This window comes from Drosophila erecta, unplaced genomic scaffold, assembly GCF_003286155.1.
Source record: "Drosophila erecta strain 14021-0224.00,06,07 unplaced genomic scaffold, DereRS2 tig00000021-arrow-pilon, whole genome shotgun sequence".
In the NCBI taxonomy this organism is placed as follows: domain Eukaryota; kingdom Metazoa; phylum Arthropoda; class Insecta; order Diptera; family Drosophilidae; genus Drosophila; species Drosophila erecta.
This window is the reverse complement of record NW_020825198.1, coordinates 665,437-690,219: the sequence shown is the minus strand read 5'-3', so window position 1 is coordinate 690,219 and position 24,783 is coordinate 665,437. Positions and strand designations below refer to the sequence as shown.

The 24,783-nt window shown below is 47.3% G+C and overlaps 4 protein-coding genes across 4 annotated transcripts; 2 read left to right on the top strand and 2 right to left on the bottom strand.

Annotated features, from left to right (window-relative positions):
* Window positions 1-12,720: 12,720 nt before the first annotated feature.
* LOC6545084 (DNA repair protein REV1) lies at window positions 12,721-16,366 on the bottom strand. Its single transcript, XM_001971003.3, has 7 exons — window positions 16,237-16,366; window positions 14,817-16,180; window positions 14,481-14,763; window positions 13,995-14,418; window positions 13,884-13,937; window positions 13,098-13,821; window positions 12,721-13,035 (listed from the first exon to the last, which is right to left on the bottom strand). The coding sequence occupies exons 1-7, from the start codon at window positions 16,270-16,272 to the stop codon at window positions 12,891-12,893; spliced, it is 3,030 nt and encodes a 1,009-aa protein (XP_001971039.1). The 5' UTR covers window positions 16,273-16,366; the 3' UTR covers window positions 12,721-12,890.
* A 201-nt stretch (window positions 16,367-16,567) lies between these two features.
* LOC6545083 (mediator of RNA polymerase II transcription subunit 30) lies at window positions 16,568-17,737 on the top strand. The gene has a single exon (XM_001971002.3). The coding sequence runs from the start codon at window positions 16,686-16,688 to the stop codon at window positions 17,664-17,666; it is 981 nt and encodes a 326-aa protein (XP_001971038.1). The 5' UTR covers window positions 16,568-16,685; the 3' UTR covers window positions 17,667-17,737.
* A 65-nt stretch (window positions 17,738-17,802) lies between these two features.
* On the top strand, window positions 17,803-19,178 carry LOC6545082 (uncharacterized protein C45G9.7). The gene is made up of 3 exons (XM_001971001.3): window positions 17,803-17,997; window positions 18,145-18,273; window positions 18,442-19,178. The coding sequence occupies exons 1-3, from the start codon at window positions 17,944-17,946 to the stop codon at window positions 18,628-18,630; spliced, it is 372 nt and encodes a 123-aa protein (XP_001971037.1). The 5' UTR covers window positions 17,803-17,943; the 3' UTR covers window positions 18,631-19,178.
* A 247-nt stretch (window positions 19,179-19,425) lies between these two features.
* LOC6545081 (UDP-glucose 4-epimerase) lies at window positions 19,426-22,269 on the bottom strand. Its single transcript, XM_001971000.3, has 4 exons — window positions 21,653-22,269; window positions 21,278-21,518; window positions 20,211-20,501; window positions 19,426-20,153 (listed from the first exon to the last, which is right to left on the bottom strand). The coding sequence occupies exons 2-4, from the start codon at window positions 21,515-21,517 to the stop codon at window positions 19,632-19,634; spliced, it is 1,053 nt and encodes a 350-aa protein (XP_001971036.1). The 5' UTR covers window position 21,518; window positions 21,653-22,269; the 3' UTR covers window positions 19,426-19,631.
* Between the last annotated feature and the right edge of the window lie 2,514 nt (window positions 22,270-24,783).

The window sequence follows — 24,783 nt, the reverse complement described above, 5'->3', positions numbered from 1 at the left end:
TGGGCAGAAGTTACAGGCCATAAACACGCCAAAAATTTCGAGCCGACAGCGCCAGCAATTTAAATAAAACTTTTGCTTAATTGCATCGCATGTGGCTGCAACTGGGCTGCAACTCTCCGCTTGCGATCGTTAATTTAAATTGAACACATTTAGGACATGGACTTGGATCTCGGACTGGGACTGGGACTGGAAGTGGAACTGGGATTGGGATTGGGATTGGGTTGGGTTGGCCTGCCTGCCGATGGGTGCTTTAATTGCCATCGAACCCGGAGCTCGCTGCAGATGTTGGCCTCTTGAGCCGCGGCTAAACGATTTCGTTTAATGCAAGTGCCCATCATTTTGGGCCTTTCCACGTGCTGAAAGTGATTTCCTCTGCTTGCCCGCCGGACATTTTGGTAATGGCGAACCGGCAATTAAGGCTCCTTTCGCCTCACCTTCCTTTTCAAAAGGGGAGTGGGGCCTAATGACTTTTTAATTGGCCGCTTCGATCGGAGGCGCAGGCAAATGTCCCAAATGCCCAAATAGACCAGAGGATAACTGGTAATTCGAGTCGGAATTGAGCCATCCAGAGCCAGAGGATGATGTGCCTGCCCGTAATCCGAGACGCCTCCATCTAAGCTCCAATTCGCACTTGGCAACCGATTCGTGTCAGCTGAAAGTGGATCATTAATGTCTCGATTCATGGCCGTAAATTCATGGCAAAATACACAAAGAACAGAAGCTGCACTCTGAAACGGTAGCCAAAAATCGAGGCCACTCGAATTACAAGTGGCACGCTCTTAACTTGATTTTAAAAGTTACTTTCAGGTGATTTACTAGGAGTCCCAGATCGTATTTTAATTTAGCGACACAATTTGGCTGGGTTATAGCGTGTTTTTCAAGTTTCTCTTCCTTTGTAAGCATCTCCTTGATACTTTTGTTCAAGCCAAACCAATTTATCTTAATTTTTTTTGTAGCTTTTACCCAACCACAACTAATCACTCACTATAATCCTTGCCCAAAAACTCATCTCTCTGTGGGCCAACCCAAAATAATGTTATTTATTTCCCCAATTTCAGCTCATCAATTTCTGCCAACGGAGTTACATCTTCATGTGGCAGAGGCAACCGGACAAATGATGAGTATTTCTGTGGCCCCGAGTTTAGCATTCAGAAATCCAAAATCAGAAATTAAAGCGGGACACGCAAGGTAAGAAATTCAATTAAGGATCTGTCGTTCCGGGGGCTTTGACATAACTTAGATGCGGCTGGCTGGCTCCCACTCGAAATTCGGGATTGGGATGGGAACTGGGAACCTGGCATGGGACCCCAGCAGGGTGTGGCGCCTATAAAGGACATGGACTTGGCCTGGACAGGGAACATGGTCATCGGATGGCCGATCGGAGGAGGCAAACGCAGCGGGCTTGTGCATTTTAATGCCTCCGACGACGGTGGCATCGATATCGGTATCGGTATCGGGGGGAGTCAGGGATTGGATGGGATGGGGGATGGAGGATCGTATTGGTCTGTCTGAGACTGGTTGTTTATGCTGGTGTTATTTTCATTGCAAACAAATGATGAGGAACACGCAAACGCACTCAGACGGTCCTTCGTCCGCTGGCCACAGGAAAAGAGGCCCCGGGGTCTCAAATTGAAATCACAATGACTTGAGGACTTCTGAAGTCCGACTGGCAGGCACATAAATTTCATCGCAGAGCGAAATTCGAACAAAATTATTGGATGATTTTTATGGTCACTTAAAGTGGGTTTTATGTGGCCCACGGAGCACTGAACAGTGCACATAAAAATAAATGGAAAATCGCAAGAACTTTCTGCCTGCCCGTGATTAAAAATATATATTTTAAAATTCTGCTAAAATCGATTGCATCTCAATTTTCGCCGTTCGCTCTTCTCATTTTAATTTCATGTCCAGAATTTTGTATGCGCCCCGCGCGAAAAGGGATAAAATATTTACAGTTTATTAAGGCTGATTGAAATTTATGCGGCACCGCCGAAAAGCCACAAAAATGAGCCGAAATTCCATCAGAGTGCTAATGCGTGTTTGATGCGGCTTGCAGGTGTTGAGGCAACTGCGTTTTTTATGATAAGATAGCACCCAGACGATCGACCCAAAATCGGTGGATGTTTTAATGAGCCAGAAGGCTCTGTTCTGGTGTGCCCAGCATGGAGTACGCGTATCCTCCAGCATTGCACTCAGGAAAAAATCTAAGTGATTGGCCAGGATATCAGATCAGCTTCAGTTGCCTTTATATTCCCAAAAAGAAAGGGTTATGCAGCTTTTTCTGTCGCAAATCTTGTAAATGCTTCACTACTTAAAGGGTAAATATCAAGAGGAAATCGGTTTTTCTTCCTGTTTACATCTTACATGAGCCGCGGCTTGCACTTATCGCTCAAGAGCCGTTGGAATTATGCGAGCAACTCCCTAAAAGACCAACTCTTGGAAATGTGTGCTGGGGATCGGGTTCCGAGCCGCCGCCCGGTGATTGACCAAATCGTGACTTGGCCTCCCACGTCCCGCCAGCTTTTCCACTCCTCTCTCGGCAAATTGAGTTTGCACTGGGTGCCTTTGTTCGCCAGCCAGCTAGACAAGTGCGTGGGCCAGGCTGAAACCCCAGGCTCGAACGCAGCTGCCGCCGAAAGGGTCGCCAGTCTGGATCCCCATTCCCATTCCCATTCCCAAGTCGATTCGCCATTCCCGGCTGGCGGTTCCAGGTCCCACTGGCGACATCTGTGATCCTCGGCAGACTCGCCTTTTTAAGGCAAGCGAGCCGCCATTCCCCTCCTCTTCGAGGGCTCCATGCATCCAGGTTGTGGTCCAGCTGCACTCCTCCGCTTTCGGAGATGGTGTGGCTGCATTTTCTTCGCTGTGATGTTGGGTGTCTTAGAACTAGCACCAAAATCGGGCATCTTGCTATGTAATATCGTTTTCATATACAAATATCTTGATACTTACGAATAGAGAACCAACAAATCTTCAATACAGATGTGTGTCAGTGAAATTCTTCGATTAACAAAAAAACAATAGTATTTCAATAGCTAAAGCGCTTCATGTCAGTCACCTCTTTAGTCACAGCTCCAGTCACTTGCAAGCATCTCTAATAGTTGCCGCGGAAAATGTTCTGGTTCGTTTCATTTATGGCATAGATGTCTGTGCGATCGTTGCGTGTTTTTCCAACTTGGGGAGCTGGTGAGCTGGTGCTCTGCTGAGCTGGCCATAGCTGCAGGATGGGTGTGGAGTGCTGCTCTGGGGAGTGGGCGTGGCCACGAGGGGGCGGTGGAGCCAGGTGGGAGCTGCGTGGGCCAACTGCAGGTGTTCCCACAGACTGATGGGCGCCATTAGCAGACGCGACGTGGGCGCCGCGGAACGCCCAATTCAATGAAAAGGCGCCAGGAAAAGCGGAGCGGTAATCTTTGATGCGAATTCCTGCGCGGCCTCATCTCTCGGCAGTATGCAAATTACCCACGACACTCGGTGACACATAAAACGCAGTTAAAGGTTGGACACTAACTGGTTGTCCGACTGTCGTCGGTCCAAGTGGATTGGAGTGCAGTGGTATGCCATGTGCCGTGCGCCATGCGCTACGGGCAGCAATGTCAAAGGGGAGACACACAATTACGCTAATGGGACACCAATGGCAAATTAATTAGCCGCAGCCAACGACATCCAGCGGCTGCACAATAGGTTTAAGCAGCTCTGACAGCAGCGAGTGAAATATTTGCGTAAATCAGAAGTAATCAGCAGTAATGAAGTACTAAAAAGATGTATTCGGCTTGCACTCAACGTGGAGTATATACATGTACTTTTTAAAGGAGCATATATTCAACCAAGTGCAGAAGGAGCAGACCCCCAGTGGCTTGTGGAGTTTAACAAAAGCTTAATGCATTTCCCGGAGCAAGATGATGGCCGGGTAGGCCGCTGCAGAAGGCATCTACTAATCAAGTTTAATTGGCAGTGAATCGGGCATTATCCCATCGGACAGGTGTCGATCACAAAGGCGCACTTGATCGCCTTGCCCAGGTGTAATTGGATAGATTCGGTAGCCGTTTGTGGAACCGCCTTCCCGATTGCTAATCGAGCCCAGTTCGAATTGCTGGCGCCGCGGCAGCATGTAGATTTCGTTGTAAGCCGAGAGCAATAACAATAATGTCCATAATTACACACAGAGCGCGGCCAAAGTCAATGAACAAGCGGCGACAACAATGCCAACAGCAGCAGCAGCAACATGTACGGCTGCAACAATGGCCAGGTTCTTATCGCATACAACTTGTTTCGATTCCGCTGACCAACTATGGCCAACGCGCTTAATTTGGCCAACTCGAAGGCATTGTTGTTGCCGATTGTTTAATTGCCCGCGTATGCGGCGCCATAAATGCCTCACAAAAGGCAGGCTACAAACCGGAGGAAGTCGCAGGAAATTGGAGTAGCAGAAGCCTGCGATCCGTAATTGCGGAGGACCGATGCCAATTGATGGCATCGGACGGAACCAGAACCATGTCCCGGCCAAGTCTGGTGGCTAATGATGGGCCCCTGCCAGCCCATAAAAGTGAAAAGAACATAAACTTGATGCGCAGCCAAAGACGGTCAGCAGATCGCCGTGACTCGGCGAATTGGTGTGAAATTGGCCAAGTGGCTGGCTTGCTGGCTTCCAGGAAGCCGCAACACTCGAGCCGTGTAATTAGCCGTATTCCCGCCCGATCTCGCGGCTGTCGGGGATGTTTAAGGTTGAGGCCCTAAAGCTGTTGCTGCTCGCATTTATCAGTGCAAACAAGCGCTAAGAGGCCGCTTAGCCCAAAATCGAAAGCCGCGAAAAGCGCGGCCAAAATGCGATATCAAATCGGCGACAGGCCAACTTGCTCGATGCGCGATCGAAAATGAAATAAATCTAATTACCAACAAATCAGAAGTTTTGTCAAGCATCTATTCCCTTTAAAAGCGCAATAATTTGTAAATATGCTGGGTTTCTACTGCACTGGTGCTATTTTAAGTGACAGATGGCCGTCGTGCTCATCGGGTATCCACTGTATGCCCTTCGGCAAGGGGACCGATGTTTTATGCCACAACTAATAAGGATAATTGCAGCGCCGACTGGGCGTTAAGTGAGCTCAGACGGGCAGTTTCCACTTGGCTCGGGGGTTCGGGCCTTAGTTTTAAGTTGCGCTTTAGCCTCCGCTTCAATTTCGATGCGGAAATTTGACAAATTGCCATCTCGGCGGTTGCGCATGCGCATGTTGCTGCTGTTGGGTTGTTGCTGTCGTGTAAACGGTTGCAGGTGTTTCGGGTGGGCGTGGCCGCTCCGATTTGGACTCGGATTGGGATTGGGCATGGGTCTTAGACCCTCGTAGTGCGATCAGTCCGATTTGTATCGCTGTCCAATTAAGCCGCGCAACATGCGGCGGCAACATGTTGCCGCTGTGCGATATTGCTAACGAACCACTGACAATGCAACTGCCGTCACTTTGACACTCCCGCGGAATAAAAAGAAACCGGAGGAGAACCGCGAAAAATTCATTACGATTTCGATTTAAGTTGAATAATTATTTATCTAGATAATGCCGAGTCTCCGTCGCGGCGTGTGATTCATATCGCCGCAATTGCAGGCGTGTCAGCAGCAACAGTTGCTGCTGCTGCAGTTGTTGCTGCTGCAGTTGCAATCTCGACCGGCAAATGGCAACGGCCGCTGCCTGACACAAAACAAATAGACTGTCAGTTTATGTAGCGTTTGGTATGACTAAATGCCGCTGTGATTGCGCCGAACGCTCTGGGATTTAGCCGCTGTGGGTGGACGGAGGATAAGCGTAATTGCAACGGCAGCGGGAGTGTTAGATCCCGCAGGAAGTGCGGCAAGCTCTGTAGCACTCGGTACAACCAGAAGTTCCCAGAATTCAAAGTATATCTAAGCGATTCGTGTAGTCATTAGCATGGCCCGCCGCAGTATGGCAGCTGATGTAATGCCGCGATTAATGTCACAGCCATGCGGCCATATAGGGAGCAGTGTGGCTTGGGCTGAACTCTTGCGGGGAGCCAATGCACCTGTCAGCTGCCATCAACAGCTGGGCGATTGACCCCCGCCGCCGCCCGGCGAAACTGAAGGTGCTTAGCACATTTACCAGGTGGAGCCGTACGGCGATTCAATTACATTTAGCCGGCTGCACACGACATGTCATTATCGCCCGCCGCAGATCGGATGTACATATATGCGATATACTTGCATTTGCTGGCGGGGAGGGGGCGTAATTAAAAATGCGTGAAAGCGCGCAGAATGTTATCTTACCGCGCTGAGGGGCTGGCATAAATCACAGCGTGGACCAGTTTGCAGCTCAATTGAAAAGGCGAAAAATCAGCAGAAAAACATATAAATAAATAAAGGAAATCCATTGGCGGGCAACGGCAATTTTGAGCCAAGATTTATGTGGCCATAAAGGCGATTAGAGAACCAGGCGAAACGTCAAAAGACAAAATGCGGCGCAAGAAATAGAGAAACCACCATCCATGTCCGAGTCCAGTTTGCACTTTACACGATTTTGTAATTTATTTCTGACGCTTCGATTGGCGGCGGCATTCTAATGGCAAGTGCACACATATACTCGTAAGTGTTGCATATTGCAAGGGGAAGTTGCCGCTGCTGGAGTTGCTGCTGCTGCTGCTGCTGCTGCTGCTGCGGGGCTGTTGCCACTGGCTGTGTTCACACTTCCAATTGCCAATTTGCATATTTTTGGCATACGTAATGCCGGCAACAACAGCAGGCAGCAACACGAGCATAAATCAGAGCCGCGTTTATATGCCTTATCGCCCGCCAACATCTCCGACTGGCAATTCATCTCGCACTCAATTTCCCTCCATTCCATTCCTTGCCATTCGTTTTGTATTTGTTTACGCGGCGCATAATTAATTCCATTTGCACATGCGAGCGTTGCGCATACGCCGTGTGGACTCGCACCCAGAATAAAGTCGCGTGACACGGGCGAAATTGAGCTATTAGCTCATGAGCTTGGAATGGAGCTATTTCCTTGCGCCATATGAGCACAAGATATTGACGTTTATGGCTTAATCATCTTTAATCTCAAGCTTATTCGGGGTCTTTTCCTTAACTTTACTTTATATTACTTTATATCGAATTGATCGCCTTTTGTGTAGGCTCTAGCCACGCTCACGACACCACCTCTATGTTTTTCCATCGCCTGCCTTATCGTTTGAAGTGATTTTCGAACCGCCCCGTTTGAAATTGGTCTCGCCTCATGTGGGTGTCTGCAGCTGGATGGGTTGGGGATTTCTCAGCCTTTTTTTGGCCTGGGAAACTAAGGAGCCATGGAGCTCAATCTCGAAATGCGTGGCCAGAGTTGGCGATTGCATTGGGACTGGGCCTGGGCCAATGGCCATTGGCCATTGATGCTGCTGATGTGTTTTGACTGCTGCGCTGATTTACGGCCAGCGCCTGCCGAGCGGCAATTTGTTTGGACGTTTAGTTTGGACCAAGGCCACAAACGAGGAGGCAAATTAACGCGCCAGTCGGCACATAACTCGCCGTACGCATAAAACACGTTAAGTAATCAATTGCCGGGGCCCTGTAAAGCGGCAAAGCGGCGAGATGGCGAGATGGCTAAATGGCTAAATGGCAAAATGGCAAAACGGCAGCCACATAGAACATCCAGGCAAGTGTTCATGGCCAAAGCCGGAGCAAAAGCGATTGCCAGCGGCCAGGCAACAATTGCCGCATTTTTAAGGGCCTCGAAACACGTGCAGCTCCTCTTCGCTTCCTCGCTGAAACTTCAAAGTGTCCTGCGGCATAATGCGCTTAATAAACCATGAATCACTGTCCGCGAGGAGGCTGTCAGAGCTTCAGCTGCAGCGGCAGCAGCAGCAGCAGCAGCATCAACATCCCCGCAGCAAGACCGCTGCAGCAACGGCAGCAACAGACGGCCAACATTGATTTTGTCACGACGCAAACACTTTAAAGGCAATTGCTGAAGTGCGCTGCACTGCGTCCCAGTCTCCTTTTCAAGTAAATGATGTGCGCATGTGATAAAGGGCCGTCTTGGCCACAAACGAGCTTTGGGCCGGGTTTACTCCTCTCCTCTACTCTCTGCTTGCTGCCCAGCTCGAGCTGGGATCTGCGAGACCCTTGTTGCAATCCCTGTTGTCGCCGCTTGAGTGGCATAAAAAACGACTTGCACTTGGACTCGAGCGGGTTCTCCTCCCGCTTCCTCTCGTTCCTCTCCTTCTGTCCCCTTAACCCCTTCGTAGCCATCTCGCCACCACTCCCACTCCGTCGGCTGGGATCCATGGGGCTATCAACATTCTCAGGTGCGCCTGCGCGGCCTTTGTTTCGGCCACGGCCATTGGGCATCGCCATCGCCTTTGCCTTCGCCTTCGCCAGCTTTTGTCAGCTCCTTACTCAGATGGCCGAAAATTAACTGGACATCTACTCCTGCACGTTAAGAAAAAGCGATGACCGCAATACGGAGCACTCTCATCCACAACCACAGCCCCGAAACAAAGAAACAGAGTTTGAAACCCTTTAAGCCGTATATATAAAGAGTAATGTGGTTGGCATTTATGGTTTGATAATAATAACATTTCTCTCAGTGCTTTTATTGGTAACCCTTAGCCCACCACTGAACTAGTTAAGTTGTTAGCCAGGCCTGAGGGATTTGGCAGGGGTCTCGAGAGTGTAACCTCATCGGACTCCGCAGTTGCAGGGGCAACTGCTGCCCCACTCCGTCCCAACCCATCCCGGCCAGGCATCATTAATCAGTTTGGGTTCATCAGCGGCAACATGGTTCATTAGCTTTGGTTGCTTGCTGCTGTTGCAGTTGCAGTTGCAGTTACTGCTGCAGTTGCTGTTGCTGTTGCAGTTGCTGATGTGGCTGTTGCCGCAGTGCCCGTTTGGCGGCCTGCTGTCGACGATTCTAATCATAAGGCACAGCACCAGGAACGGACTTGGGTCTCCGGCTCTCCTCTGCCGCCGGCCAAGTTAATTGGCTAGAATTTTGCATAGACAGAGGCCAAGCTCAAGCTCAACCTCAACCTCAGCTGCAACTTTGGCGGCTAAATGCGAATCGTCTGCCGCTACTTATTTGGTAGCAGCCGAAACCGCAGCAACCTCGGGCTCTATCAGCATCTGAGCCCCAAATCCTCGCGAGACCCAGCATACACACTCACATAGGGCTCAAACCATATAGCAGCATATATGTATGTATATAAAGCTCTGCCAGGGATCTTGTCGCATAGTCACGTCCGATAATGCTGACAGTTTCCAGCTGCTCAGGCAGCTACTGTTGTTTGGCTGACTTCACGAGCGTGGGAATAAACCTGGCTGCACGCTGGGACTCCGACTTGCCCTCATGTTGCTACCGACTGCCCACACTCAGCCATCACTCCACCGATATTTGTCCATCTCCTGAAACTTACAGTTTTTCTTGGTAGCTGCCAAGTCACCTCACTAAAATCTATCGTATTTATTTTACAAAGTGGTGACTCCGCCCACTTTCTCAGCTTTTCGGTCACTACATTTTTATACCCGTTGCTCGTAGATTAAAAGGGTATACTAGATTCGTTGAGAAGTATGTAACAGGCAGAAGGAAGCGTTTCCGACCATATAAATTACTTTTTGCTACGAACACTCTACCGCCCAATCTAACTCAAAAATATTAGGAAATGTCCTAAGGCTGAAGTTCTAAACTCCATAACTCGACTTATCCTGATCGGATTTTTAAGTGGCATACGTCTAAATGTTTCTGGAGAAATTCTCTAAAAATCTGCATTCAAATTTAAAAATTTATTTTTTGACAATTTTTTTGTAATTTTTTTGATGTGATGATGTAGAAATTCAAAAAAGTTAAGAAATGTCCTAAGGCTGAAGTTCTAAACTCCATAACTCGACTTATCCTGATCGGATTTTTAAGTGGCATACGTCTAAATGTTTCTGGAGAAATTCTCTAAAAATCTGCATTCAAATTTAGAAATTTATTTTTTGACAATTTTTTTGTAATTTTTTTGATGTGATGATGTAGAAATTCAAAAAAGTTAAGAAATGTCCTAAGGCTGAATTTCTTAACTCCATAACTCGGCTTATATTAATCGGATTTTGAAGTGGCATACCTCTAAATGTTTCTGGCGAAATTCTCTAAAAATCTGCATTCAAATTTAAAAATTTATTTTTTGACAATTTTTTTGTAATTTTTTTGATGTGATGATGTAGAAATTCAAAAAAGTTAAGAAATGTCCTAAGGCTGAATTTCTTAACTCCATAACTCGGCTTATCCTAATCGGATTTTGAAGTGGCATACGTCTAAATGTTTCTGGCGAAATTCTCTAAAAATCTGCATTCAAATTTAAAAATTTATTTTTTGACAATTTTTTTGTAATTTTTTTGATGTGATGATGTAGAAATTTCAAAAAGTTAAGAAATGTCCTAAGGCTGAAGTTCTTAAGTCCATAACTCGACTTATATTAATCGGATTTTGAAGTGGCATACCTCTAAATGTTTCTGGAGCAATTCTCTAAAAATCTGCATTCAAATTTGGAAATTTATTTTTTTTCAATATTTTTGTCATTTTCCTGATGTTATGATGTTGTACAAATTCAAAATAATTAAAAAGGGCCCCAAGGCTGAAGTTCTTAACTCCATAACTCGGCGTATCCTAATCGGATTTTGAAGTGGCATACGTCTAATTGTTTCTGGCGAAATTCTCTAAAAATCTGCATTCAAATTTAAAAATTTATTTTTTGACAATTTTTTTGTAATTTTTTTGATGTGATGATGTAGAAATTCAAAAAATTTAAGAAATGTCCTAAGGCGAAAGTTCTAAATCCATAACTCAACTTATCTTAATCGGATTTTGAAGTGGCACACCTCTAAATGTTTCTCTGAAAATCTCATTTATGATTATACAATTTTTATGAATTTAAATTTCTATTAATTTGCCAAAAACTTCTTGTCACTCCTACTCCAACGCCCACCAACAGCACAAAAATGTTGTATTTTTTCACTTTTTTATATAGCTTGTAAATATAGAAGATTTGCAAAGAACTTTGTGCCTTTTAAAAAATTCTTAAGTTATTTTCCCAATTTCTACCGATATTCCAGAAAATGTTGAAATATCTCGTTTGCACTTCAACTAGCTGAGTAACGGGTATCTGATAGTCGGGGAACTCGACTATAGCATTCTATCTTCTTGTTTTTAAATGGTTGCAATAGGGAGTGTTATAAAAAACCACGTACATGGGAATAGTCCATGTAAAGACAACTCAGCACTCCCAAGAATCTGGGCACCTCACCACTCCAAACCAATTCAAACCAGCCGCCGTGGAGTCGTTGACAAATCGCGTCGGCAGCCAACAAGTCTATCAAGGCATGACAACATTTGCATCTGGTCCGGGCCAACTTGAGATAACTCGACCACATCATGTGGCAAGTTGCAGCGGCTGCTGCATGTTGCTGCTACCGAGTTCCGCGACGACAGGATGCATAAAATTTATGAAACAACGACGCCTTTTGCGCACATAATTAAATCGGACAAAGCGTAGCTCATGTAAATCCCGAGTGCCGGGTGCAGCCCATTTCGTCCCATCTCATCCCATCCCATCACATCGCATCCAAACCGAAGCCAACCCACAGAGACACCAGCCACATGGCCACCGGATGCGGAGCCAGAAATGCAGCTTGACTATTTTTAATTACCGGGCAACATCTGCTCCATCTCGAGCTCCAGCTGCCAGCCAAAGTGGGGTGGCCTTCAGTGATGGACATTGTGAGAATTTCTTAGCCAGGTGGGATACGGGTTAGTACAGTGTACACGCTGAATAAAAAATCACTTAGCTAAAGTACTTTGGAAATAATATAAAGTGGGCCTAATGCAAAACACTACATGATCTTCTAATAAAGTTTAATAATATTTGATAAAATGCATTTATTACTTTCTGTTTACTCTACTAAGTCTACACGGCTTATTGATCAACTCTACCCATATAGATTCTTAAAATAGGTACTGTTCCTAGGTTTTCCCGCCTCTGACTTCCTGGCAGGAGCACTGTAATTGTTATGGCTGTCATGCGGCTGCGGATGGGATGGGCTCGGATTGGGACAGGTGATCGTGGCTGTTTAGAAAGAACCGAGGACACATAAAGTAAACTCAAACATAACACTAAGATTTCAAAAATAAATGTAGGCCACACTTTCATAAATGCTTTAAAATAACTTTGGCAATGCGATTATACTGCTCTAGCTCTAAAAATAATTCCACATAAAATGCATTGTTTTAAGAAACCTAATGCGCTTTTCTCTGAGTGTAGGCATGCAGCATGCGAATCAATTACATATTACAGCCGTCGCAGCGATTAACTGCAGTGACTTTAGAGAACTGTTCAACACTAACCTGTTCGAGTCGATGCCGCTTTCATTAAAGTGCAAATTATGACTTGCCAGTTCCGCCAGGTGTTGTGCCCGCCTGGCCTATTTGTCTTGAGTGGCCGGGCCTCGGTGGGAAGGAGCCACCCGGCGGTGGCTAAGTCGGGGCTCTGCCCTTTGCGTATGAAGTTATCAACGGCGGCCACAGCCCCACTTTATTTGCCACACTTGCAACATTAATTGCTACCTGTGCCTGGAGTTGCAGATGAATAGGAGGCAGTCGAGCTTTAGATCTATATATAGCATGTAGTAGGAAGTGGAGAAGCATTTGATGTGCTCCGGATGGACAAACATATTCATTTTCTTGTAACATTTATTAAAAATAATAACCAGAGATCAACAAGTCAGTTATGTATTCCGGATTGAATCCTCTATCAGAATGTGTTCTTTTTGGCTCGAATTAATGGCAATAAAAATGGAATAAGTTCAATTATTAATGGGGCACACAAAATATTTCCAAAATGTGTCCAAAATGTCCAGGACACTAAGTGCACTTCATGCAGCGAATGTTCTCAGTGAAGAGCAGGTTGTAGCCCTCAATCTTGAACATTTGGTTCTGGATATTCTCCTCAATGTGCTTGTAGGCCAGATGCCAGCAGCAAGAGCTGCTGCGTTTCGCATTGATGATGCTGCAAAACAAAGGTTGCTAAGTTTGTGCAGAAACTAAAACGGCTTAGAAGCAACTCCTTACCGGCACAAATACTTCATCACATCGTACATGTGGTTCAGTTGGTCGCACCTAATCATATTAGAGACCTGCTTGTGAATAAGGTCCACGTCCGTCGGCTTGGGCACCTCCTCGCGACTGACCCATTCGTTCAGCAAGTCCTTGTAGTTGGCCCCCATGAGCAGTTCGGGCAGCTCCGGCACCTCCTTGTTGGGTTTTGAGATGATCCTCAGAATATTGGGATGCACGAAATTGGGCAGATCCTCAATGTAGTCTGCCACAATCTGATCCGATCGGATGCCCTGCTCTTGTTCCTTGCGGTCCGTACGCTTTTGCATTCTAGCCACAGCCGCCCGGGAAGTAGATGGTTTAAGATCGCTGGCATTTAGCGGGCTCACATTTTTGGGGGAGCGGTTGGGTTTCGATAAAGGCGGTGAGTGGAGGGTCGGGTAACGTGGAGGAGCCGATTTCCTAACCTTTCCATCGAACTCGGCTATGGACAGATATTCCTCTCTGTGGGCGATCACCTCGAGGCGTATATCCTCCGGCAGCTGAGCCAAAACCTCCTCATCAAGCTGTGGTTCAAGGGGTACTACCCGAGTTCTCGGCTTCGGACCATGTTCTTTTTGACCCCTGTCTTCGTTCAGCTGGTCACGTTTCCTGGTCACCGCTGCTGCCGTGAGCATACTCATCACATTCCTGGCCTCTCGGGGCTTAGGTTTAGCTTCAACCACTGCTGGTTTGTTGGCTGCAGATAGATATAGAGGTCATAAACATGCTAGAAAATGAACTATTATTCTGTTTGAATACCTTTATCATCGCTTGTGGACTTTTCGCCAACTGCTCCTTGGGGTACAGGTTTATCTAAGGGATATAATAACAATAATACAATAGGTACTAAAAATTGGCCGGATTAAATACCCTTCTTCATCTCGGACATCTTGCCGAACATCTGCTTAATGATGTTCTCCTTGCGAATCTCGCTGGCATCCTCCAGCTTAGTGAGGTGTATGCCAATACCTCGCAACTCGTGGGGCGGTAGATCGGCATCTTTCATCAGGTTAAGGACCACCGAGGTAATTACGTTTACATCATCCGTGGCATGTTTGATCAGTGAGGACTTGTTGATGATATCGCAAACGCCGTGGCCCATGTACTTGGAGGTTTCGACTGGCGCTTCGGCGGCGCGCACCATTACCTTCAGGTTAATCGATCTAGCCTTGCGCTTGATCTCAACCAGACGCTTTGTAACCTCTTCGCTGAGCTGGCGCAGAAATTGTTCGCACTTGGCCGATTTGGTAAAGCGGATGCCGAAGTTCATTTCGGCCGAAACTGTTTTGCGGGTCTAGAAGAAAAGTTAGATATTAGAAACACATATGTGGAACGCAATAAAATATGAACGCTAACCTGCTCATAAGCCAAAGGACGATCATCAATTCCCTTGCAGTTCTGGAACAAATTCTGACCAAGCTTCTTGCCCAGCACCGTTTCCAGCTTCTCCAGCGTGGAGTTCTGCACATCTCCGCAATTATTCAGTCCCGCCAGCTTGAGCTTGTGGCTCATGCTGCTGCCCACTCCTGGCAGTAATTCCAAAGGCATCGGCGCCATATAGGCCAAAATATCCTTTTTCGAATCCAACAAGAACTGGCCGTTCGGCTTGGCCTCCTTGGTGGCCATACGTGCCAGCAACCTATAATAAATCAAGTATATAATATAATCTTAAATAGGTAATTTGCTACTCACTTGTTGCCTGCCACCCCTGCTGAGCACGAACATCCCGTTTTGGCGCGCACCTCCTGCCTGAGATGACTCACAAAAGCCATCACATCAACATCGAGTTCGCAGACCAGATCGGTTAGCTCCACAAACATCTCGTCGCAACTCACGGCCTCGATGTTTAGGGTGTACTGGGCCACTGTGTCGTACAGAGTGGTAGCCACCTCCTTGTAGCCTTCAAAGTCATAGGGAATCGTCTTAAGCTCCGGACAAAGCTTCAGGGCCTGACCCACAAACATGCCATTGCGGATGCCCTTCTCGCGAGCCTCGTAGCTGCAGGAGGCGATCTCCGAGAGCGACATTTTCTTGTCAAAGCCCGAGCGCACCTTCTCCGCCTTTTCCCCATCGTGGGCATGCTGCTCAAAGCGCTGGGCAAAGAGTTCCAGCTCTGCCTTTCTGTCCGCCTGCGGATGCACTGGTACATCGGTGGCTGCGTTACCTCCCTTCGAGTGGGTCACCGCAATCGGCAGCCCACGAAGCTCAGGACGGGTTCTTAGGCCCACGGACACAAAGAAGCAGTCCATGTCGATGTGCATCACATAGCGCTCCGATCCATTTCGCAGCGATCTTGCGAGGGACTTCAATGTGTCCCTCTTGGGAAAGCCCTGGGAGCCATGATCCAGACGCAACTGGCAGACATACTGCTTGAAGCCTGCGCCCAGAGTGGCGATATGATGCAGCCGTGAGTTCTTGTAGAATTCACTTAGGAAGTTCGGATCTGCGGCTGTGCGAGCGACGGTCGAGTTGCTGGAGGTGGTGGATAAGTTAGTGATCTTGCTCTCTGATACACTGGCCTCCTTTTCTGGCGAAGTGGCCACAGCCTGCTGCAACTCCTCGAGAATGCCGCCGAGCTCCATTTGCATTTCATCCTTTGAAGAGTCCACCTCCATTGGCGTTTTATCTTTCGGGGCCCCTACATCCACATCCAATTTGCTCTCATTTGCACTGCTGTCCTTGGGTTTCCCAAAGATGAGCTTGGGCTGCGACGTTTTCTGGTTGGTGTACAGCAGATAGGGTTTGTAGTCCACCATCTTCTTTTTTGCCAGGCAATCCACCACCCACTTGGCGCTGATGTACTTGCTGAGATTCATGTTCCTGACCTTGACATCGGGCAGAACGGAGGCTATTATATACGTCGTGTGGCTCCTTTCGTAGTGGTGAAAGGTCCCGCCGTGCACCATCATGATCCGCTTCAGTTCATCCGCCGAAGGGTCGGTCCGCCCGTTCACAAATATTGAAATGCCTTCAAACAAGTCTGACTTGCGAAAAGGATCGCTGGCGGCGGCGAACTGCTCCTCCAGTTTCGATTTCTTGGCTTCGAAGTAGCCGCCCTGAAAAGAGCGGGTCTGGTTGATACACACTGTTTTACAGTTTACTTACAGCTTACCCATTCACTAAAACCATTATCCTCGTCCCGGGCCATTTTTAAACGCTTAAATGCATAAAAAGCTAAAATTGAATTTCACCAATGCCGCTCAGCTGACACTCTGACGCGTAATATTTTTGCGCCCATCTGGCAACTCTCTTTTCGCATGGCCGCGTTCCTTCCGCATTTTTCAGGGGTTCTTACTATTTTGATATGGCTAGGAATTTTAATTTAAGTAATCGCCGTATTAAAAAATGAGTGAAATACTCCGATTTAATCAAGTAAAAGGTACTTAGCGCGACAAATACTCACCCGACTACGCCCTTGTTTTTCTGCTCAGCTGTTGGCGAGCATACTGTTTTGGCATTGTCCAGCACTTACGTTTTGTTTTATGTTATCGACAGCAGTGTCATTTGCCTGAACTTATCGTTCTGCGTGAAGTTTTGTTTATTCTATACGAAATTTGCAAAATGTGGAAATACGGCCAGAACCAGGGTAATCAAGGACCGTCGGGCGGCGGCGGCGGAGGCGGTGGCCCCAACATGATGCCCATGGGCGGATTCGGCATGCAGCACGGCAATATGCAGCAAATGCACATGTCGCCGCAACATCAGCAGCAACAACAACAAATGGGCATGATGGGCGGACCGGGCGGCATGCAGATGAATCCCCAGGGACCTGGAGGTCCCGGCGGCCTGATGCCCGGCATGTCTCCGCAGCACCAGATGCAGCAGCAGCAACAGCAGCAGATGATGCAGCAGCAAATGATGGTGCCCCAACAAGGAGTGGGCGTCGGAGTGGGAGCGGGTGTGGGAGTGGGAATGGCCGGCGGCTTGGGAATGGGCGGAGGCGGCGTGGTTCCCCAGCAGCAGCAGCAACAGCAGCAGCCCCAACAAAACATGCCACAGCAGAACATGCCCCAACAGCAGCAGCAACTCAATCCGGGTGCAGGCATTCCACCTGGCGGAGCCGGGGGCAACAACAACATGCTGGCCATCTCGCAGCAAAATCCTCACAAGGAGATTAACATTGTTCAGCTGTCCCGTCTCGGCCAGGAGACCGTGCAGGACATCGCCTCACGCTTCCAGGAGGTCTTCGCCTCCCTCAAGAACATCCAGCCCACCTCGCACAGGGACAACAACAGCGAGAAGAAGGTGCAGGAGTACTTCCGCACCATCCGGCTGCTCTTCAAGCGGGTGCGCATCATCTACGAGAAGTGCAACGACGCCGGAATGGATTACATGAGCGCCGAGAGCCTGATCCCCTACCGCGATGAGCCGGAACCGAGAATCGAGCCCTCGCAGTGCGATGAGTACCGAAAAGTGCTGCAGGAGAACCACGAGCTCATCGAAACCGTCAAGCTGAAGAACAGGCAGCTGCGCGAGATCATCGATCGGACGCGCATCATCATCTGGGAGATCAACACCATGCTGGCCATGCGGCGCTCATAGGCTTAGAGATTCTAGACATGTAATAACGTATAAATAAAACTAAGAACCATTGCCAAAAAGCAATTCTATAGGGGATATGATGGAATGATTGTTTATAAATTTAAAAATAAGCGGTAATCGCATAACTGCTGCGTCCTATCGATTGTTGGCCATCGATAAATGATAAATAACTGCGAGGAAGAAGCAGAGTTTGTTGTGGGCGACAATTTAAAGACGAATTTAGCAGCGGAAAATTAGCTAATCTAGCAAATTAAAGTTAGTCAAAACATCGGCAGACATGGCGAAAATGGCATTCCAGCACCAGGCCGGCACGGCGATGGAGTGCTTGAGCGTAAGTGGCGACTGAACTAAACCTGGCTCACACGCACAGTCGCCTGTGTGTGTGTGTGTGTATAGGTGAAATTGGGTCGCTGGAGCAAAAAGACACTAGCCACTTTCAAATTCGAGGAATAGATGAAACGTGACTCACAATTCGCAGATTCCCATCACGCTGCACAAGGAGAAGGACTACGACCAGGAGGGACGCGAGATCCTCAAGTGCGGCTTTAAGATCGGCGGTGGAATCGACCAGGACTACAAGAAGAGCCCTCAAGGATACACGGATTATGTGAGGAACCTGGGATGCTACCACCTTAGAACCTAATTCTAGGCATAAAAAAGAGCTTCGAACTTGAAATGCATCTGATGCTCTCCTTTAATGCTGATGAATTTGGTTTTAGCTCGGTTAATTCAGAACAGTTCACAATGTTACCACATTTTTCCCATTCGAAAACAGGGCATCTATGTGACCGAGGTGCACGAGGGCAGTCCCGCCGCCCGAGCAGGCCTGCGGATCCACGACAAGATCCTGCAGTGCAACGGCTACGACTTCACCATGGTCACCCACAAAAAGGCCGTGAGCTACATCCGGAAAAACCCGATACTCAACATGCTGGTGGCCCGCAAGGGCGTGACCTCCACATAAGTGGTTCCCGGAGCAGGGTCTCCACAGACTAAAGCAGTATTTAAGCGGCATTTAAACTATCCCCTCCACCGCCTCTCTGGGCCAAGGATCTCTTTGCCTCCTGCAACCTATGCGAATACTTAGATATACCATATTATACATATATTCATTACGCATGCATATCGCGCACACATGTAGCCAGACGTAAATGTAGCACCTAGTAATGCTTCTTGTTGAATTCGATTTCTTTGCCTATCCCATCACTTGTTGAACGAATCGCCAAGCTCCTAAGCATAAAACAGATTGCCAAATACCGATATAAACAAACAATACCAGAAACAACAGACTCGAGTATAAACAATTTTGTACTTTTATACGTGCAGACCATTCCAAAACCAAACTGAAGCAGCAGACGAACGCAGAGTTGTTGAAACGAACATACATTCATAGTACATACTTGTGATAAATGACTTTAACTGTGCAGATATGTGCGAGGAAAGCGCATCACTTAAGTTTTAAATTGAGTTTTTAATGTTATATTGCATTTGAATAAATGTTTGCTAAATAAATGTGCGAGATAGATGTCTTCTTGGAACTGTAGTGCACTTTATGGGATATATATGTACATATACTGGATCCAGCTGATTGAGATCTGACCCATTGTGCAATTGTGTGTTTACTCAGGCAAATATTTTTAGCCAAGTGCCCAGTGAAACCCACCAGTGGCACCTTGTCTATGACCTTAATTACGCCATTACGCCGATTGGCACGCGTCAATGATGCCAGCGGTCACCGAACGCGTAAATGAGCAGCAAATTACATGACAACAGCGAAAAGCCTTTTTAATTACAAAGTACTTTGGATTACATACGCACACTTGCGCACATCGAAATGGGCGAATACTACACGAAATTTGGAAAGAAATATACACAACTAGAGGCAAATAGAAATTGCTACCTGAGCCCTTATCAGTGGTAGTAACTCGGGAACTTGCGGAGCGGCAGAATCTACGCAAGACAGCTCTACTTGTTGGCATACCCGTTGGGGTTTTGGCTCTGCCAGCGCCACGTGTCCTCGCACATCTTGTCGATGCCACGCTCAGCCCTCCAGCCCAGCTTCTGATCCGCCAACGTGGCGTCCGCATAGCAAGTGGCTACATCTCCGGACCGTCGGTCCACCAGCGTGTAGTTCACCTTCTTGCCGGAGGCCTTCTCAAACGCTTTCACCATGTCCAGCACCGAGTAGCCCACGCCGGTGCCCAGATTGTAGGCAAAGAAGCCCGTCTCCGCGATGTTGCGCAGCTTGTCCAGCGCCTTCACGTGTCCCTCGGCCAGGTCCACGATGTGGATGTAATCGCGCACCCCGGTGCCGTCGTGCGTGGGAAAGTCGCTGCCGTAGACGCTCAGGCTGGGACGTCGGCCCACGGCCACCTGTGCGATGTAGGGCATCAGGTTGTTGGGCTCGCCGTTCGGATCCTCGCCAATCCGCCCACTGATGTGGGCACCCACCGGGTTAAAGTAGCGCAGCGAAACCACGGCCCAACGCTGAAAGAGGGATATCTTTAGTACGGAACATATGGTCATCGTGCAATGACATCCTACCTTGTCTGACTTGCAGAGATCCTTGAGAATCTCCTCGGTGAAGTATTTGGTCTTGCCGTAGGGCGATGTGCAGTTGCCCGTGGGATGCTCCTCGGTCACGGGCAGGAACTTTGGTTCGCCGTAGACAGTGGCGCTGGAGCTGTACACGAACTTGAACACATTGTTGTCGGCCATCGCCTCCAGCAGGACATTGGTGCCGGTCATGTTGTTGTGGTAGTACTGCAGAGGGATGCGGCAGGACTCGCCCACGGCCTTCAGGGCGGCAAAGTGGGCCACCATGTCGATTTTGTGCTGAAAGCAATGTTAATATTCTTATTAGTTTGGAAAATCCACAGTAAGCACAAGGAAATCACTTATATACGCGTATAATTTCATTTTAATTGAATGATAGTATAACTTTTATTTCAAGGTGATTGAATAACCATTAAGCGATTTATAAATAGCTGTGATAGTGCTGATTAGGAAAAATTCCACAAAAAACATTGCTCATCCTATTCAGTAATCAGTAGGCGTAAGCGCAGAGCTATGAGCATTTGGAGTTGAATAAAAATATGAAAAACATCATACTGGGTTAAGAAACTAAGATATTTCATGGCTGTTTGGGCAACAACGTGCATTTTAAATCAGTTTTAAATAAACACTTCGTTTATATAAACGACGACGGCTAACGCAAACTCCCATTCATCGAACATCTAAAGAATTCATGAAAACCTGCTTGAATTGGCCAATTCTCTTGGTTATCAGTGGAAGTAAGCACTGTAATCTGACTCCCCCACCATCTAGAGTGCAGTGTACGTGCCCGGGAGCTGCTGTGGATGTGGATGCCAGCGCACCAACTCGAGTGCGACCTCGCCAAGTGGGTCTTCCATTCAGGGTCGATCGGCGAGGCGGTTCGTCGGAAGTGCCCCACCACTTGAGCACACAACAAAACAAGCGCGAACGAGAAAAAAGCTGATAGCGCGCATGCCAGATAAGCTTGATTGAATGGTATCCAGTTGGCACATCTACCCCAGAACCTCCGAACTGCTGACGTGCCAGCTATGATGTACGAGTACATATGTGCTCACCTCCTGGAAGACGGAGCGCACTTGCTCCCTGTCCGTGATGTCCACTCGATAGAAGTTGACCTTCTTGCCGGTGATTTCCTGCACCCGGCTGAGGGCCTCCGGCAGCTTGGCCCCGCTGCTGTAGGCGTTGCACAGGTTGTCCACGCAGATGACGTTGTAGCCCGCGTTGAGCATCTCCAGAACCGTGTGGGAGCCAATGTAGCCGGCTCCTCCGGTGACCAGAACCGTGGGTGGAGCCATCCTAAGTGGCGAAAGGGAAAAACACACGAAATTAGGCCACACGAGTTGCGAGTTGCGAGTTCTCATTGACGTCACCAAAATCGTTTGGCGGGCGTGCGAAACAGCCGTCTGCTTGGCAAAAAACGGGTAACTCACCTGTTTGCAGGTGATTATAGTAGAGAAGCCCCGTTCAATGATTCAGACTGGCTCTTGCGTCTAGAGACGTGCCCTTGAAACGATTCCGATTCGGATTCCGATGCCTAAAAACGCCTCTGATCTCCGACGAGATTGCAGATGATGGTGTGGTAGATGAAGATGCCAAAGATCGCTGACCGTTGAGTGCTATCGCTTGCTAACCCGTTTCTTGCACTCTTCCTCATTCATCTGTGTTGTCGTACGTCTGTTTTGATCTGCGGTCGCTGGCCAACTGAACTGGTGCCTCTCCACGGAGCCTATTTAACTTGTTCTCCGTTCTCCGAACGCGCACTTCTTATCAGTCTCGTTGGTTGGTGCGCTGCGAGCTCTCCTGGCCCTGTGATTCAACTGCTAAGTGCAGCCTGACTTGGTCGCCGGACTGCCGAGGTCACCTCGAAGTGCATCCTTATCGCCGCTGACCGTTGACTCCCGATTCCATGCCCATTTATGCAATTTCCAGGTGCTCTTTACTGCGCTCTCCGAATAAAAGTAAACAAAGTCGTGGCGTTGCCACGCGATGTGGCTCGTTCGGCGCTGCCACATCCGCCGACTTTAAAGCTGTCTGGCCGGCGGGTCTTATCTCCATAACTTTCTTGGCTGCCTATCGATATGCACATTTTAAAACCCAAATTGCGCTCATATCGGTGCTTAAATGGTAAAACATTCTGAAGGCGGGAATAAGGGTGTTACGTGATCGACAACAAACGTAACCTTTAATTTGTAAGGCGGATTCAATCACGAATCGCAATTAAGGTGGAAAACTCCAGTGAATAGCTTTAGTATCAACAAAATAAAGTCAAAATCCTAATGCTCTGTAATTTTGTAACGCATTCTCTGCCCGACTTAATTATTTTAACTCGTCTGGCATCACTGCCACCTTCTGTAAATTTACATGTAGATAAATTGAAATTTTACTTGACTGATTAACGCAAAATATTCAAAATGAAATGTTACACATTTATAGCTCGAGAACTCCACGTTTGATAACAAAAAGCTTAAGTACTAAACTGGAATCACAGTTCGGTCAGCTTTTTGGTGACCCAAATTCCGTTCAAATCTTTAATGATAAGCGGAAGTGCATGTGCTCAATACGCAACGAATGTTTACAACTTAATTGAGAATGTATTTGCGCAGCGACGAGGCTTTCAATGGAATGCGCTGCTGTCTGTTCTGTCGGTTCTGAATGAATGGAATGCATGAATGGATCGAAAGCTTTGGAGCTTTAACCTAGATTGGCATTTGACCAGCACTCTGATTGGCTTTATCTTACGGTCTTTGGATTGCCGATAATTGGTATTTGACTAGCTCTAATCTAAGTCAATAAATCGCTTCACTGAATTCAATTTCCGTGTACGCCTAAGAAATTCTTTCATAAGTGTCCCAAAATTAGAACAGACCCTAAAATACTGTTTGGGCACAATAATCTACATAATCATCTTAAAGCGAATCGATTCTCGAACGCGGGAAAGCTCACTCGATAAGGCATACATATGTATGTATGTACATACATATTTACCACAAGACCATGCTTACCGCACACCGCATGTACATACATAAGTACTTATGTACATACAGGCGTACATCTACATATTTTCAGATTCTCGGGCACACACACACACACACACACACACTGACAATTGAGGATCCGGCCGACACAACCGGAAATGAGTTAGTTGAACTTCCGTCATTGCTCGCCTCTGAATGGCGCTGGCCTGCAATATTTTTTATGTGAGCGACAATAATTTGCACAGTCACAGTCACAGCCACAGAAACAGAAACTGAAACAGAATTGGAAAGAGAAAGACAGAGCGGACCAGTCTCCAAGTGGAAGTGGTCGATCCAAAAGCTATATGCATACATATGTATGTATTTGATCATAATGTGCTGGCGTCTGGTCTATATAGCATCGAGCTCCCAATCCGATCCGCATTATCAGTTCGGTCCGAGAGTCGGATTGCTGGTGGGGTTAAGGTTTTTTTGGGGGGTCTGGCCCGTAAGCTATGTACTCTATGTTCGTCTTCTTGGGCGAGCGATCGGAAGATTGCGGACTTTTGAACGATCCAAAGGGAGCCAAGTAGCTCGAGCCCTAGCGGATATAAGTGAAGCAGAATAAGTACAAATGGCATGCAAAACATTTATATACTCAGCTAATATTTTCGAATTTGAGCGATAGGCTAGGTCAGACCATGGCCAAGTCTCGGCTTGATTTGCCTTTAAAAGCTCAACTCATAATGATATATTATTTTTATTACTTTCCACTCCATAAAGTTCGCTCAACGAGCGGCATTTCCTTGCACACACTTATTGTAAATTTGGTTATCCATCTTAATAAAACCAATTTTCCGCATTATTGTTTGTGCCCGATAATCATCTATGTATGTTCGTATGTTCTGCGTTCTTCGAGAAGAGTCCACCCCAGAAAAACCCGGACTGTGGCACTTCAATTTGATCTCGGTTCGGTTCGGATCGGATCGGGTCGGGACTGGGAAAATGAAATGGGACTGGGGATAGTGAAAGTGCAACACTTTTCACATGGCCCTGATCCGACGGAGAGCGACTTGGAACTGGGATCGCCTAGGCCACCATAAATTATGCTTATCACAAATTAAGCAATTTATACATATTTCGTGGCGTTTTCGTTTTTTCGCCTGGCAGAACCCGCATGGCCCGCCTCAAAGTTTTTCAATTCCTAAATTGAAGATATGGAAAATTATATTCAAAACGCACATGAACATACAATTAGCCAAAACATAATACATACGTAAATTGATCACACTTGAATGCTTTGGGAATGCAGAGCACTGGAAGAAATGTGACCACTCTTCTTCACTTTTTTGCCTCACTTGACTGTGAGAGTTAAGCTTATGACCAGAAGGATATGGTAATCCTCTGTAAGATTAAAGCCATACTAGAACATGGAGCAAAGGAACCACCTACATACATACCCAGGCCTAATGTTGTGTTGTTGAAATATATCTCTATTTATGTAGTGTACTTGTAACACTCATGTTTTATTGCTAAAGTACAATCTATTATTCACGAGCGATTCTTGGCTTGAATTTGCGTACGAGTGCGATTCTCGGTCGTTTCAG

What these genes read in the sequence shown, in the direction of transcription:
- LOC6545084 (XM_001971003.3), bottom strand. Translation starts at nt 16,272, where the DNA reads ATGGCCCGGGACGAGGATAATGGTTTTAGTGAATGG. An exon ending in ATAATGGTTTTAGTGAATGG is followed by an intron (nt 16,181 to 16,236) that starts GTAAGCTGTAAG and finishes CGCTCTTTTCAG; the next exon opens with GGCGGCTACTTCGAAGCCAA. An exon ending in GTCCTTTGGCTTATGAGCAG is followed by an intron (nt 14,419 to 14,480) that starts GTTAGCGTTCAT and finishes CTTTTCTTCTAG; the next exon opens with ACCCGCAAAACAGTTTCGGC.
- LOC6545083 (XM_001971002.3), top strand. Translation starts at nt 16,686, where the DNA reads ATGTGGAAATACGGCCAGAACCAGGGTAATCAAGGACCGTCGGGCGGC.
- LOC6545082 (XM_001971001.3), top strand. Translation starts at nt 17,944, where the DNA reads ATGGCGAAAATGGCATTCCAGCACCAGGCCGGCACGGCGATGGAGTGC. An exon ending in CGGCGATGGAGTGCTTGAGC is followed by an intron (nt 17,998 to 18,144) that starts GTAAGTGGCGAC and finishes CACAATTCGCAG; the next exon opens with ATTCCCATCACGCTGCACAA. An exon ending in CTCAAGGATACACGGATTAT is followed by an intron (nt 18,274 to 18,441) that starts GTGAGGAACCTG and finishes ATTCGAAAACAG; the next exon opens with GGCATCTATGTGACCGAGGT.
- LOC6545081 (XM_001971000.3), bottom strand. Translation starts at nt 21,517, where the DNA reads ATGGCTCCACCCACGGTTCTGGTCACCGGAGGAGCCGGCTACATTGGC. An exon ending in TGCGCTCCGTCTTCCAGGAG is followed by an intron (nt 20,502 to 21,277) that starts GTGAGCACATAT and finishes CATTGCTTTCAG; the next exon opens with CACAAAATCGACATGGTGGC. An exon ending in ATCTCTGCAAGTCAGACAAG is followed by an intron (nt 20,154 to 20,210) that starts GTAGGATGTCAT and finishes TCCCTCTTTCAG; the next exon opens with CGTTGGGCCGTGGTTTCGCT.